The sequence below is a fragment of the Anguilla rostrata genome, chromosome 11 (assembly GCF_018555375.3).
Source record: "Anguilla rostrata isolate EN2019 chromosome 11, ASM1855537v3, whole genome shotgun sequence".
Taxonomy (NCBI): domain Eukaryota; kingdom Metazoa; phylum Chordata; class Actinopteri; order Anguilliformes; family Anguillidae; genus Anguilla; species Anguilla rostrata.
In genome coordinates, this window is record NC_057943.1 from 42,299,193 (window position 1) to 42,314,518 (window position 15,326).

Here is a 15,326-nt window from a genome sequence, read left to right on the forward strand (position 1 = left end):
TCTCCTGCAGGTGCCTGTCTACAGTCTGCAGCAGCTTCCCTCAGTGAATGCTGAATCATCTTGCCCCCCTCCCCCCCGAAGTGTCCCACCCCCCAGCGCACCCCCCTGCCCCCTTTAATAACACCCCCTCCCCCCCCCCCCCCCCCAAAGCACAGCCCCCCCAGCGAACCCCTCGCCTCCCGTTCGTTAAACCCGGACGTCCTGCTTCCTCCTCTGTGAGCACAGCTCTTCAGCAGAGCTGCCATTGGTTCTCACCTCTCTACGGTCTCCAGCTGTTTGGCTGAGCGGCGAATCGCTTGGTAAACACATTATAGGCTTGTTTATGGGAGAGCGAACTGTCAGAGCTTAAGCATTTTTCGGATGTGTGACCACACCAGCCAGCCCAGGCAGTCGGACACCCCCATGGCTGCGTTCACTAAGGCAGGCTTGGGGAGCCCCTTCCACCCTGTGTTAAGAAGCTATAATTACCAAAAGGATACACGTTAGATATTGCTTGGCTCCATGGTTCAGTTTTGTCCCCAATTTCTGTAATTTGTGTAATTAAAAGCTGATCACATACAGTACAGGGTGCCAGTGGACAGCAGGGACAGACAGTGGGAAAGTCAGCCATATCAAGTTTGACCTGTGTTCCAAGTGGGGATTTTGTAGAAAATGTGAGGATGTCAGTAGAAGCCCTCTTAGCCCCTTTCTTTTGCAGCACGCATCTCAAAGTGCTCTTATTTCCTGAATGAGACCTACAGGTACATTATGGAGCTGCTCTTTGTAGTTCTGATGGCCATCGTGGGGGTCCATGTGATCAGGTCCCATGTGATCAGGTCCCATGTAGGTCCATGTGATCAGGTCCCATGTGATCAGGTCCATGTGATCAGGTCCCATGTGATCAGGTCCATGTGATCAGGTCCCATGTGATCAGGTCCATGTGATCAGGTCCCATGTGATCAGGTCCCATTTGATCTGGTCCATGTGATCAGGTCCCATGTGATCAGGTCCCATGTGATCAGGTCCATGTGATCAGGTCCCATGTGATCAGGTCCATGTGATCAGGTCCCATGTGATCAGGTCCATGTGATCAGGTCCCATGTGATCAGGTACATGTGATCAGGTCCATGTGATCAGGTGCTGACTCACCACCACACTCCAAGCTCGCCCGTGCTTCTCCTGTTTTTCTGGTGCGATGTGGAAATTCCCAGGGTCCTCTTCAAACCCAGTTCAAATTTTCTGTCAGGAAAAGATGCTAACGCGGGGCTGTGCAAAATGAGAATATAGCACACCAACCTAGAAAAACAGTTAAAAAATAATAATAATAATGAAATCAAAAGGGCATGTCGGGCACTCAGGGCAAAGTCCCCCTCCCCCCAACTCTGTGCATGCCTGCGCCAGAGTATTTCAGAAAACACATTTTTAGGAAAACGCAAAGCAGAATTATTTACAATACATCCGCAAATCAATGAGTACCCTGATGGAAGTTCCGGCCTGGTTCCAGCCTGGTTTTAATCTGGAGATGGTGATGGTCAAGCTTGCAGAAAGATAGTTGAGATTGTAACCATGCTGGCCAGACCATGTCCAGCTGCTGGGCCAGCTTGGTACAGACGGCAGACCATCACCAAACTGCAGATGGTGTCCAGCTGGAGCGGGTTCCAGCTAAATATCCTCTTATTCCGGTATTATTTCCCTCAGGGTAATAATCAGAGTTATTTGACCTCATTTTCCAGGTAAGAATCAACAGTTAATGTTTTTTAACGAAGGCTCTGTCGTAAAACAGGCCCGACGTTGACGCAGAACCAGTTCATTCCGAACATCGGTTCTGTGCGTGTGCCGCTGGGCTGGTGCTGGAATGCGCCCATTGTCTTCTCTGTAGTGGACCGTTTTATAGTGGGCGGGCTCGAATGGTTCTGTCAGTGCGCATTGTTCTATGAAAGGAGTCCATAAAAGGGCAATTGTAGGACAGTAGACATAATGTGGGGCGGTGGGGGCGGGGGGTGGGGGCGGGGGGCGCACGAGAGGGGGCTCTGCTGGCTGTTGAGAATATCCAGATATCATTTATACCATTTTGGAATTAGCTTGTAAACCTTAAAAACAGTTTGGGACATGATAGTTTGCTAAGGGGTGCTCACGTTGGAGAGCTGTACATAGATTGGAGCTGGAATGGGGCTGGGGGGTGACGGGGGGGTGACGGGGGGGTGGGGGGGGGGGTTGTAGTGGTTAAATAAACTGGACTGTCATTCACTGCTCAGATGCTTTTGAGATTTTTTTGAACAGAAAATGGATTTTTAATGGAAAAGGTAATTCTTGGGGTTATAGCAGTCTTTCAAACAAACAGACTGCTGTAAATCTGGATTATGTGCATTCATTAGACATTTCTGCAAATAAATTTATCTGGTGAATATTTTTAACACATTTGTCTCATGTAATGTTTTTTTTTTTCTTAATGAAGTACTGTGTTAATGCTGTGCAGGGACTGTGCTGTGTTGGATATGATGTATTGTCGTGTAAATTGTTTGTGTAAAGCGTTTGTAAGAGAATTAGGCCCTGATCAGGACTATAGAATCCGGGCGTAAGGAGCGAGGCCGCGGTGCGGTCGGGCGGATGAATAACGACCGTGTGTTTTTGTTTTTTCTCCCGCAGTTCTTCAGCACCCTGTTCGCCCCCCTGGGCTTCGTCATGGACAAGATGGAGAGCTTCATGCCGTCCAGTTTCTGGCATCAGCTGACTCGAATCTGACCCCCCCCCCCAAGCCCCCTACCACCTCCACCCCAGTGCATTCTGGGACCTCCGCCTGCCCTCGGATCGATGACGGGTTGCCACTTCTGTCTTCCCCCGAGTGATACTGCACCCGGCGCTGCCCCAACACCACATAAACACATGAACCCAAATGTACCCAAACACACCCATGTCCCGCCATCCCGCCAGCAACAACACAGGCCTTCTCCAGACAGGACAGGCACTTTTTGTTGTGTCAGATTTTAAGGCAGATTTAAAATATCAGGGGTAAATCTTTTCTTTTTAAAAAAGCAGACATTGCAATTGAATTGCATCCGGAGACCCTAGAGAAAATCGCGCAACTAGCAAAGACGTTTTAGCGCACTTTGGAGCATGTGCATTCGAAGTGTGAACAAACTAGCAAACTAATGGTCCTCCGGCAGTTTGGATTGGCTTGACGTCGCGTCAGCGTGGGAATCGGGCTGGAATGACGATGTCGCTTCCGGTCGTGACGCAGGCCAAGAGGGCGGTGCGGCAGCAGCGGTGTGCAGGAGGCGTGAGCGAGCGCTGCCGTACCCACAGCGGTGCGGGAGGAGCAGATAGCCACACGCGCGCTCTGAATCTGCACGTCTCCAGCGCGGGTAGCGTGAGCGCGGGCGGCGTAGCGAGGCTTTGTGAGCCGGAGACGTCGTAGCTTTCAGCAGCCAGCGTATAATAGGAAGGAGGGCTGCGTACGGGGCCTCTGGATGCCCTGCGTACTCCGTATGCAGAGAAAAGCACCGAGTCAGGAGGATAGTGGGAGACTGCTGGTGGGGATTGAGGGTGTGTGTGCGTGTGAGAGTGTGTGCATGTGTGTGTGCATGAGTGTCTGTGTGAGAGTGTGCCTGCGTATGTGTGTGTGTGTCTGTGTGTGTGGCATCTCTCCTGTGTGCCTATGTGTATGTGTGTGTGTGTGTGTGTTTGAGTGTGTGTGTGGCCTCTCTCCTGTGTTTGTGTGAGTGTGTGTGCGTGAGTCAGGTTGGCTTCTGTCTTTCATGCCTCCCCTGTTGCTGCGGCGACAGTCAGTGTCTCCCTCCTCTTCCTCTCCACCCCTCCGTTCCGTACCTGTGTCCTTCCTGCCGCCGCTGGGCCCCTGGCCTTGCGCAGAGAGCCGTGCAGAGTCCTGCTCTTAACTCACGCCGCCCGTGCTGTAGCGGGAGAAGAAGCGGCGCTGGTCTCTCCTGCAGGGCCCGCCCGGGGCCCGGACGAAGGGGCCGTGCTTTTCAGCGGGACGAGGCGGAATGGCTGCCCCACCGATTCGCCCCGGGCCCTTATTCATGGGGCGCACCGGGCCCTTAATCATGGGGTCGCTACCCACCCGCCGTTAGCTTCGTGAGTCCTGAGAAAAACACTGCTGATTTACAGCCTCCCCTGCAGGCCCAGTGTATATACTGCTGTGTGTGTGTGTGTGTGTGTGTGTATACTGCTGTGTGTGTGTGTGTGTGTGTGTGTGTATACTGCTGTGTGTGTGTGTGTGTGTGTGTGTATACTGCTGTGTGTGTGTGTGTGTGTGTGTGTGTGTATACTGCTGTGTGTGTGTGTTTGTGTGTGTGTGTATACTGCTGTGTGTGTGTGTGTGTGTGTATACTGCTGTGTGTGTGTGTACACTGCTGTGTGTGTGTGTGTACACTGCTGTGTGTGTGTGTGTGTACACTGCTGTGTGCGTGTGTGTGTGTACACTGCTGTGTGTGTGTGTGTGTATATACACTGCTGTGTGTGTGTGTGTGTGTGTGTGTATATACTGCTTTGTGTGTGTGTGTACATACACTGCTGTGTGTGTGCGTGTGTATATAGACTGCTGTGTGTGTGCGCGTGTATATACACTGCTGTGTGTGCATGTCTGTGTGTGTGTGTGCATGGGTGTGTATCTGTGCATGCGCTTGTGTGTGTGTGTGTGTGTGTGTGCATGTATGTGTGTCGGTATGTGTATGTGTGTCCGTGCGTGCATGTGTGTGTGTGTCTGTGTGCGTGTGCATGTGTGCAACTGCAGCCACCCTGCGGTGCCTCTCCTTGACGTCACGGCAACCACCTGCCTGCGCTGGCATTGCACGAGAGCGTGATCTGTGAGAGATCACGAAGGAGGAGAGAGCACGAGATGCAGGAGAGATCCCTCGTAGAGTAGGTCATGTGATCTCTCAGGTCATAAGTGGTCATATGTGAACCTGGTGTTAGTTTGACCTCTGGAGATGCCTCTGAGAGATCTTAACCCTGTGAAGAGCAGCTTTTTTCAAATGTTTTTTCAGAATTCGAAGTCAGTGTTCTAGAACTCCGTTGCTTTGCCTGTACTGATTGTGACATCGACCTTCTAATTACATATTTAATCTGATCTGTAATCTAACTCCTTAAAGGGATAATATTGCGGGAATTTTCACTACATGACCTTTTTTCCACAAAAAGTTTACACAAGCCAATCACTGTAGCACAAAAGGTTTATGATGTCACATGACCTGTGAATCATCTCTGAGACGGCCGGGGTGTCCTCAGGGGAGGTGTCCTGTCTGGAGGAGCCCATCCGAGGAGCGGGTGACTGACAGACCGCCGGGCCGAGGTCACATGACCACCGCAAACGGGTTTAAACAGCGTGACAGGGCTGTGGTGGGATGAGCGTGTGATGCGTTGCCACGACACCCACAGCCCGGAAAGGGTGCGTGCGCATGTCGCTGAACACAGAAGTGGCAGCCTTTTGCAGTGTCCGTCGGCTCAAAATTCTCCCAGACACCGTTTCCCAGAAGGCCGAGCGGGGGGAGTTCGTGCAAACCCAATCTTGTTCCCGTCTGTGTTAGATGCCATTCTTTTATTTTTTTTTTGGTTTTGTAATGCCGAGGAGGCTAGTTTTATTTTTTTTGAAAGATATTGTTTGCTTGGCAGCTCAAAGTAAATGTTTTTAAACAGCATTCTTCTGACTTGTGTCGTCTTTGGCTTTGTTTATAATGGCCTGATTGTTTACTGGACCCGCTAAAGTCTCTTACTGCTGCTGCTGGTCTCTTACTGCTGCTGGTCTCTTACTGCTGCTGCTGGTCTCGGGCGATGCTGCTGGTCTCAGATGTGCTGCTGCTGGTCTCAGGGGCGATGCTGCTGGTCTCAGGGGCAATGCTGCTGGTCTCAGGGGCGATGCTGCTGGTCTCAGGGGCGATGCTGCTGGTCTCAGATGTGCTGCTGCTGGTCTCAGGGGCGATGCTGCTGGTCTCAGGGGCGATGCTTCTGGTCTCAGGGGCGAAGCTGCTGGTCTCAGGGGCGAAGCTGCTGGTCTCAGGGGCGATGCTGCTGGTCTCAGGGGCGATGCTGCTGGTCTCAGGGGCGATGCTGCTGGTCTCAGGGGCGATGCTGCTGGTCTCAGGGGCGATGCTGCTGGTCTCAGGGGCGGTGCTGCTGGTCTCAGGGGCGATGCTGCTGGTCTCAGGGGCGATGCTGCTGGTCTCAGGGGCGGTGCTGCTGGTCTCAGGGGCGATGCTTCTGAACAGCAGTTGACGCACTCAAAGCATGTCAGATCAGGCAGTACATGAAGCATATTTAAACACGCATTTCTTTGCTGAGAACAGAAAAAGCCTCAGTTAAGATGCTCAGTGCTAAAAAATGATTACTTTGCAAAGCCTGAAGCCGCTCTTGATAGAGGAAGAAGAATTAAGTTTAAAACGCCTATTTTTTATGCACATCCATTGATATATAAAAGAAACCAACTCCAAACACAAACACAAGTGCTTTTGCCCGTGTTGCAAATCCACTGAACGTACACAGTTTTTAATTCATTTACGTTGGAGTCCTTTTCTGAACAGGGTGAATAAAAATGGAATTGACCCTCGACCCTGTAGTCCATCCTAATTTATAACAGGAAGGTTTTCAAATGTAAGTCAGACCACGATATTTGAAAATACTCGACAGTGATATCTCAAAGCGCCATACAGATCCACAGGGATTTTCCGACAAACATCTTATTATCTGAAAGCGTCCAATCACTTGAAATTATGTTCTGAATAATTGTGGAAATAAAGTTTATTTCTATTTGTCAGCAATTTGCTGGAGTTTGTGCTGAGGTCTAGAAGGCTAAGGGTTCTTGGGGTTATTTAAAATAAAGTGTGTGCTGGTGTAGGACGGTCGCTTAGCTCACCTAGTTCTGGAAGCTGGGTTCACTTAGTCCCCGCTCGTGCGAGGCGGTGGGTCTGGCATGGCCTCCGCGGGCTTGGCGTGGCTCTGTACCTGTTAGCGTGAGAGGCATGTGCGTGTGCGCTCTCTCGCATGCGGGCTCGGAAAGGTCACGCCTCGTCTGCGCGGGATGGAAAAAAGCAGCCGCTCCATGTGTACCAGCCTGCGCTCGCCCCCTACAGCGCAGAACTCCTGGGGGTGGGGTGGGGGGGGGGGGGGGGGGGGGCACAGAGTTTGCTGTTCCTCCGGTGCACTTCGGTGGTTAATTTAACCCGTTGGCTGGTCAGAGTACTCGCGCCTTGGTCCCAAGGCCTAAAATGGCCGCTGACTGAGAGGAAGCTGGGTAATTCTGTGGACGCTGCGGCCCTTCCGTTCTGCACAGTTTAGTTTGTAATGTGTGTGAGAAATTAAAAGGGACGGGTGTTTTTTTTACAGATCTGTGTTTTTTTTACAGATGACCCAGGTCTGATTCCCGCCTGGTTATCTCCATGTCTGGGCTTCCGTGATGTGAGTATCGCAGAAATCATCAAGTGGTAAAATAAGAAGACGGGATCTTTTGGTTTTTCTCTGATGCTGAAGCTCTAAAGCCAAAGCCCTGACCCTGAAGCCCTGCTGAAGCCCTGACCCTGAAGCCGTGACACTGAAGCCCTGACACTGAAGCCCTGCTGAAGCCCTGACCCTGAAGCCCTGACCCTGAAGCCCTGACACTGAAGCCCTGACCCTGAAGCCCTGACCCTGAAGCCCTGACACTGAAGCCCTGATACTGAAGCCCTGACACTGAAGCCCTGACACTGAAGCCCTGACACTGAAGCCCTGATACTGAAGCCCTGTCACTGAAGCCCTGATACTGAAGCCCTGACACTGAGGCCCTGATACTGAAGCCCTGTCACTGAAGCCCTGACACTGAAGCCCTGTCACTGAAGCCCTGTCACTGAAGCCCTGATACTGAAGCCCTGACACTGAAGCCCTGTCACTTAAGCCCTGATACTGAAGCCCTGACACTGAAGCCCTGATACTGAAGCCCTGTCATCATCATAATAATAATAATAATAATAATAAAATAATATTTGTATAGGACCTTTCAACAGCCCAAGGTCCCAGTATTTACAGAAAAAATTGATGTAATTAGGGGCTGATCAACAACAAAAACCTGCAGCCTGTCTCTCCAGGAGTAGGTTTGCAGACCCCCTGAGGCTGATTTCTCTCTGCTCTTTGCACAGCTTAGTGAGATTACATATGCAGTGCGTTCAGTCAGCCACAGTGTGGAAGGGTTCGATCTGTCCAGGGAGCTAAGCACACGAGAATGCAACCTGCCGGAATCTAGCTGACTCATATTACCTGAAATGCATCCCCAATGCGGCAGTGTGGTATAATGGGTATGGTACAAGTATTGTAACCAGAAGGTCACAGGTTTGATTTCCGGGTAGGACACTGCCGTGGTACCCATGATCAAGGTATTTAACCTGCATTGCTATATCCGGCTGTGTAAATGGATGGAAATGTAATGTAAAGGCTGTGTAAAAGTTGTGTATGTTGCTCTGGATAAGAACGTCTACTAAATGCCTGTAATGTAATGCATCTCCCTTCTGAATCCTCTTTCTGAATGGAGTGAATGACGCATTTGAAGAGCAGAAATGAATCACTATGCTCACTAAAAATCAAGAAGATGCTTGGAAGTCTTATCATCTTGTCATAGCTGGACAATAACTACAGGGTAAATACAAACGTGAAATCACCATATTCAAACATTTCTCTCTTGAAACACGACCAAATAACCAACCCAATATAGGCCAACAAATCCGATATCTGGCGTCCCCCCTGGGGTGAGCAGTATCCAGCACCCGTTATCTCTGTCTAACCTCACTCTGAACACAAGCGATTCAGAGCAAGCTCTCGTCTTAAAGCACAAAATGCAAGGAATCAGTGTGTTAACTTCCATGTTTTTTTTTTTTTGTTAAATTTGAAAATATTTGTAGTTCTCCATTTATTCACAAAAAATACACAGTATTTTAAAGAATGAACAGAAACAGCGAATTTCGCTGCGCGCGATTCCACTTTGGCAGTCGTTCGCTGTTGAAGGGGCTCGTTCCTTAACCCTGACCTTCGACCCCTCGCTGTCCGTCGTCCCCACACCTCCCTCGTCGGGCCCGAAGCCCCTCGGCTGGAATTCCCTGTGGAATTCCCCGCTATCTCTCCGGGTCTCCTGTGTTTGTGCCCTGTCAAGCGTCCATAAATTCCCACTCAGAAGAGGGATAAACATCTTCAAAGCCGGCTGACAGGCCTCTCTGTGATCTGTCTGGAATCGCGTCGTCTGCGCCTTCTCGGGTGAAATATTTGGTGAGTTTGACCCTCGCGTGCCGCGTAACTCCCAGCTGGCCCGGCTCGGTCCGCACTCCGGCGATGACTGCGACAGACACGCCCAGAATTCCAAAGAAATGTATTCCACATATCTGTTTACATGTATGTATTCCACATATCTGTTTACATGTATGCATTCCACATATCTATTTACATGTATGTGTTCCACATATCTATTTACATGCATGTATTCCACATATCTATTTACATGCATGTATTCCACATATCTATTTACATGTATGCATTCCACATATCTATTTACATGCATGTATTTCCTATGTGACATGTATAGCAGCCTACATGTCCATAATTCTGATTGCAGTTTATAGATACATTTAGTATCATGATGTTTCCTGTATTTTGTGACATTTTAGGGTAGTTGTTCCCCGTCCCTCATCTGCTACCTCTATAGTGGGCACGCACAGCTCACAGACGCACTCGTGCACTTGCAGCTGAAGGGGCGAGGGGGCGATGCTTTAAACAAACGGACGCTGCTAACACGGCGGCCGCTCGGACACGTACAGGGGTACTCTGGGAATCGGGACGTTCCTCACTGACGTGTGATCACGGCGTTTGGGATGGTGAGAATGGCCCTCACGTCGCTGCTCCCCCATCTCATCTGCACACCTTCCACTGTGGGAGGGGGGAGGGGCCGGAGGGGGGGAGGGGCCAGAGGCGGGGCTTTGTGTGATTGAAATGGCTCAAACCTTCACGGCAACAGTGACAGAGCGGGAGAGAGAAAGAGGGAGGAGGAGAGTGTGGGAGACGGAGAGGTGTTTTCAGCGTCGGACTCTCCAGATTAGGGTTTTCTACGTGCTGATCCCCGGCCGCCTGCCATGTCCTCGCGCCGCGGCTGTGGGAGTGTTGACGGACCGTCCCCTCCGCCGGAGCTCGCTCCCCCGCAGGCCCTCCAGGTCACATAAATATTAGCGCTAATCCGCCGATAAATCTGCCCCCTCCCTCCCTGGGACCCCCCGCCGCTGCAGCCGGCCACCTCGCGGGGGTGTAGAGGCCGCGGGAGACTCGCCGTGTAACAGAGAGCCAACAGGGGCAAAGTGCACACAATCATAATGCATCATACATATCATCTAGACAGTGTTACATACGAATGGAATGCAGTATGGATGCAACGCAGTGTGGATGGAATGCAGTGCGGATGGAATGCAGTGCGGATGGACAAGAGTATGGATGGAATGCAGTGGTGATGGAACGCAGTATGGATGGAACATAGTGCAGATGTAAAGCAGTACATATGGAAAACAGTGCAGATGGAACGATGTATGAATGGATTACTGAATGGAATGCAGTGTGGATGGAATGCAGTGCGGGTGGAATGCTGTATGAATGGAACGCAGTATGGATGGAATGCAGTGCGGGTGGAATGCTGTATGAATGGAACACAGTATGGATGGAACACAGTCAAGATGGAATTCTGTATGAATGGAACACAGTATGGCTGGAACACAGTGCAGATGGAACACTATAAATGGAATGCAGTATGGATGGAATGCAGTGCAGGTGGAATGCTGTATGAATGGAACGCTGTATGGACGGAACGCAGTGCAGATGGAACACAGTGCGGATCAAATGCTGTATGAATGTAATGCAGTGTGGATGGAACACAGTGCAGATGGAATACAGTGTGGATGGAACACAGTGTGGATGGGAATGATGTATCAATGGAATGCAGTGCTTATGGAATGCAGTGTGGATGGAACGTTGTATGAATGGAACATAGTGTTGATGGAATACAGTACAAATGGAACACTTATCATCTGAACATTTAAGAGGTCTCGGTGCTTATAAGACATGTATCTCCTGGTTTTAGTCCACACTTATTGTGTGATTTCATATGATATTAGTCAGTATTTATGAAGAGCCAATGTCCCAACTTTAGTGATTTCTTTTGTATTCGCCATTTATCTTCCAGTATTAGCAAAGGGTTTATCTGCGATTAGCGAACACTTATGAAGGGTCTATCTGATTTAACTATGCATGTCACACAATAATGCACTTTAAAAATGAAGTGTAAAAAAGGCTTTCTGAACACTAGTATTGGCTACAAAAAACTGCACCTTGTACAAAATCAAATTGTTGTATAAAGGATGTTAACAGCCGAGTTAAGAAATGCAAAAGGAAAGGTGGCTTGCTTTTTGCTCTGAAAAATAAATGCTGAATAAAATGTTCTGTAATATTACAGAATGTTAAAAATATTCATGTAACCTCAGAAATGTTGCCTAACATAAAATGAACGTGATGTAGAGTTTCAGAAAACCAGAGGATAAATACTGGCAGTGGAGTGTGAGTGACAGCCTGCTCCAGGCAGACCGAACGGTTGGGAGATAGTACAGTCCCCCGTATCGTGGAAAGAAACACACACACTGACCACACAAGTTCTGAAAGACGGATAGATGGGGGAAGAGAGAGATAGTGTGCGGGGGAGTGAAGTGAAAGACGTGGGGGGAGTATTTGTTGACACCCTACCACTTAACAAAGACAAATGGTTTCAGTGTCGCTGACATACCCAGGAGTGGTGGTGGTGGTGGTGGTGGTGGAACCCTTCCCAAGATCCTCTCTGTCCTGTCCCCCAGAGCAAGTGTGCGAGAGCCTGTTTTAACCCCCCACCCAAACAGCCTGGGTTCAGGCGGGCCACGGGGGTGGCCCCAGTAACCTGCGCCCCGCCAGTTTTGTTTTGGTCCTGTTTAAGCCTCCCTGGGCCGCAGGATTGCCCTGCCAGCGCGCGCGGTAATGAAGATGAATTGGGGGAATGCGACCCTTTCCTGCGCAGATTAAGATCAGGGCTGCTGATAAACATGCCTGCCAGGCCACTCAGTAACCCGAGCCTCCTTTCGGGGGGGCGCGCGGCGGAGTCCAGCGGCGCGGGATCGCCCCCGCCCCCGCCCTCGCGCTCCGGGTTTGGGCATTTCTCACATGCTAGGCCATGTCCTGTCCTGCCGAGCCCTCTCTCCCCCCCCCTTTAAACCCAGCTGGGGGGAGCCGGATCAAAGCGGCCATCTTCAACTCCGCTGAGCGCGGCAGCATGCCTGCCCGGGTCCTTTCAGCCGTGGCCAATCTAGAAAGGAGGCGCAGAGACTCTTCAGCCAATCACTGACTTTGATTGAGCTCCGAAGCGCTAAAGCTTACTGAATGAAGGGTTTTGGTGGCCCTAGACAAATCTGTTCGAGCGGGCGGGTGGGGGGGATGATGGTGCTGTTGGATAATGTGGACCGTGGGTTCTGTTGGATTCTGTCGAGCGAGGGGGGGGGGTCGCTTGGTAAAATCCTTCTTACATTACATTGGTATGAAATGTTCTGTTGCCATTCCGTTTAAAATTTATACCGCTAGTTCCGCGATAGGGGATGAATAACGTAATTCCGAAAATAATGTTATTTACCTTAGATAAACATTTGATCGTGTGCCCCCCCCCCCCCAGCGGTTGTGGCCCTAAACAACCGCATAGAGCGTTTATGCCACGGGCTGGCCCTGCCCCTCAGCCCTCGCGTCTGGCATTGTCTTGGGAAAGGCTTTAAACTCACTGGCTCTGCACTGGCTCCACACTGGCTCCGCACTGCAACTGCTAGCGATGAGCCGGACCTTTTCACATAGTGATAAAAGAACTGTATTGCCATGGAGAAAATGACTGTTCAGTACAGGCCGTGAAGAGAAAGACAGCCCATGTTCGTCCGACTGTGCTAATTACCACCAGGCTCTGTGTGCCAGCATGGGAACAGAGAATCCTACTTACGAGAAGAAGTCCTGGTTGCATGGTTCATTAGCGTAGCGTAGTGCAGTGTATTGGTTAAAGAAACTTGGTCGTAACTCACCTTGGCGTCAGAACAGTATCATTAATAAGATTAGCACCCACCCTAATGGCCTTTCTTGCCATTCTGGAAACTTCAAGGCGGCTAATCTTTGCTCGAACGGTGAGTTTTTCAGAAACTCTGTTGCGAGGCTTGGAGATAACGCTGCACTTTCTCCCAATAACTGCTGATGTCACTTGGCCAGGAACTCTCAAGCTGACGTGTTTTATAGCCAGGACACAAGACAGGACTCATAAATCTTGATTACTGTCGATACGGTCCTGCTAGGGCCAAGACAATGAGAGAAAACGAGGGGGGGGGGTGATTTCTGAGGGAACCATTCATAATTTTCAACACTTCTCAAACGCTCACACTGGGGAACGATTTGAAAACATTAAAAAGCAAACATTCTTCCAGTTTTTTCCCTGTTTTTCTTCTTTCCCAACGGTTCTGAAAATGAACGTGGGGGAAATGGGGAGGGGGTGGGGGGGCTGCAGAAATGTTGAGCAATCCAACAGGCCGCTGGAAACAAAGAAGGAAACAATCGGCAGTCTGCTTTATGCCCAGGCCGAGCCGTCAAAAATCGGCCGCATTTGGGTCCTGAAATGGAGCAGTGGGTCTGGATGCCTCTCTGTAAATCACAGCACTACTAAGTGGCCCGTTTGTAGCTCCATCCCAGTTTTATGATGTGACTCCTGTCTCATCCTGAGCCATCAAATCACTGCCAAGGCATTTTCCAAGGGTCAGACAGTGCTGTCATGCACTGCTGATCTGTGAGCTCAATGCCGAAATGCCCAGTTGGGCTATCCGTAGGGTGAGCTTACCCGGACATTTTTCTTCAACACTGCTTTATGCGTCACCAGTTTAGGGCCAGTTCAGTCAGTTCATTAACTGCAGGGGAAGCACTGACCGTTGAAATGATTAAATCCAGGCTGAAGACCTGCATATTCAGCACAACATACACTTCGCTAATGCCGCTGTGTTGTTAAACACTGTGTCTTTGTTACCTTGTTCATGCTCAGCTTTTGAGTTCTGCATACACCTCTTTAGTATTGACCTTATGTGTCTGTGTGTCCATTTTGTTTTTCTTTCTATACCTACCATCCTTGTGACTGTCCTTGTTTAACCTTGTTAAATGACCTTTGGTTCTTGAAGATTAAACTATAAATCAATTTTAGAAATATTATTTTACTTATTTTTTATTGGGCAGTCTAATTCAGTTACTGAAGGTCTAATAGATAATGTGTAAAATTAGTGCAATGTAAGTAAAGTAGTTTTTTAAACTTCATAAAACTTCTGTGGGATGTTCTTTCTTTAGAGCAGCAACCTTTGATTTGACTATTTGAGCTTTTAGCCGCCCCAGCGTGACCACGATGGCCAGGCGCCCGTCTGATGTGTCTTCCATCAGCAGAAGAACAGTCTCCGCCCATCCCTGCCCGTCACGTGTGCTGTAAATTATGAGCGGACGTCCAGCGGTCTCTGTGTCCCCGTGTGGCCCCGCCAGGTACACCCCCCGACCCACCCGACCCCCCGTCCTGCCCTCCTCTCTCCAGCTATGCTGGAATGGAAGTGATGTCAAACAAAGATATCAATCAGGTCCTGTGACAAATGGGAAGCATGCATCAAATGTCTGCCTGCCTATTTTTAATCCTTGACAAGAGGGCCGCAGTGAACCTTCACTGCACCTTGATGACATTTAACTGGTCTTGCTCAGAGGATCCAGTTACAAGGCCTCTTATTAAAGCTCAGTGGCCCTTTGGGACCAATAACAGCATTTGACTGAGTCCATTCATTTTCTGTAATTATTTTACAACAAGGGCCTTCCCGGACAGCACTGAGCTGGTGCCGGACAATGCATTTACCCCCCAGCGGTAAATTGCTATGGTCTGGTTGTTCTATAAAACGGTTCTTGGTGAAGTTTATAAATGAGAACATTTCTTGGGTAAATGTATGTGTGTTTATGTAGAGATGAGAAGCACACTTTTCCCCTTTATTATGCTTTTTAAACCTGACCGGAAATGCATGAAAAACAGACAATCAAGAAAGCAAATAAGAGCAGTGAAGTCATGACTAGACATAAGGAAAAGAATGTGCTTTAGGTAACCAATGTATAAGCACTGAAGGTGTGCACTTAGATCTGCAATCGCTTTTGGACAAACATGTGACATGCAACTCTGTGAACTCATGGAACATCGCTGTCCCATTGGTGGGGTGGGGGGGCGGGGGGGCTGTATATGATTGAAACTACAGGCCATCATCATTGCCACATACAGATATCAATCCAGTTGA

The 15,326-nt window shown here is 49.6% G+C and overlaps 1 protein-coding gene across 1 annotated transcript in view; it reads left to right on the forward strand.

Annotated features, from left to right (window-relative positions):
• The window catches only part of st7l (suppression of tumorigenicity 7 like), a 35,436-nt gene extending 29,803 nt beyond the window's left edge, over positions 1 to 5,633 (forward strand). The window contains exon 15 of the mRNA XM_064300167.1: positions 2,626 to 5,633. Coding sequence (XP_064156237.1) covers positions 2,626 to 2,721 — 96 coding nt within the window. The 3' untranslated portion in view covers positions 2,722 to 5,633. The remainder of the gene's footprint in view (positions 1 to 2,625) is intronic.
• Positions 5,634 to 15,326: the final 9,693 nt, after the last annotated feature.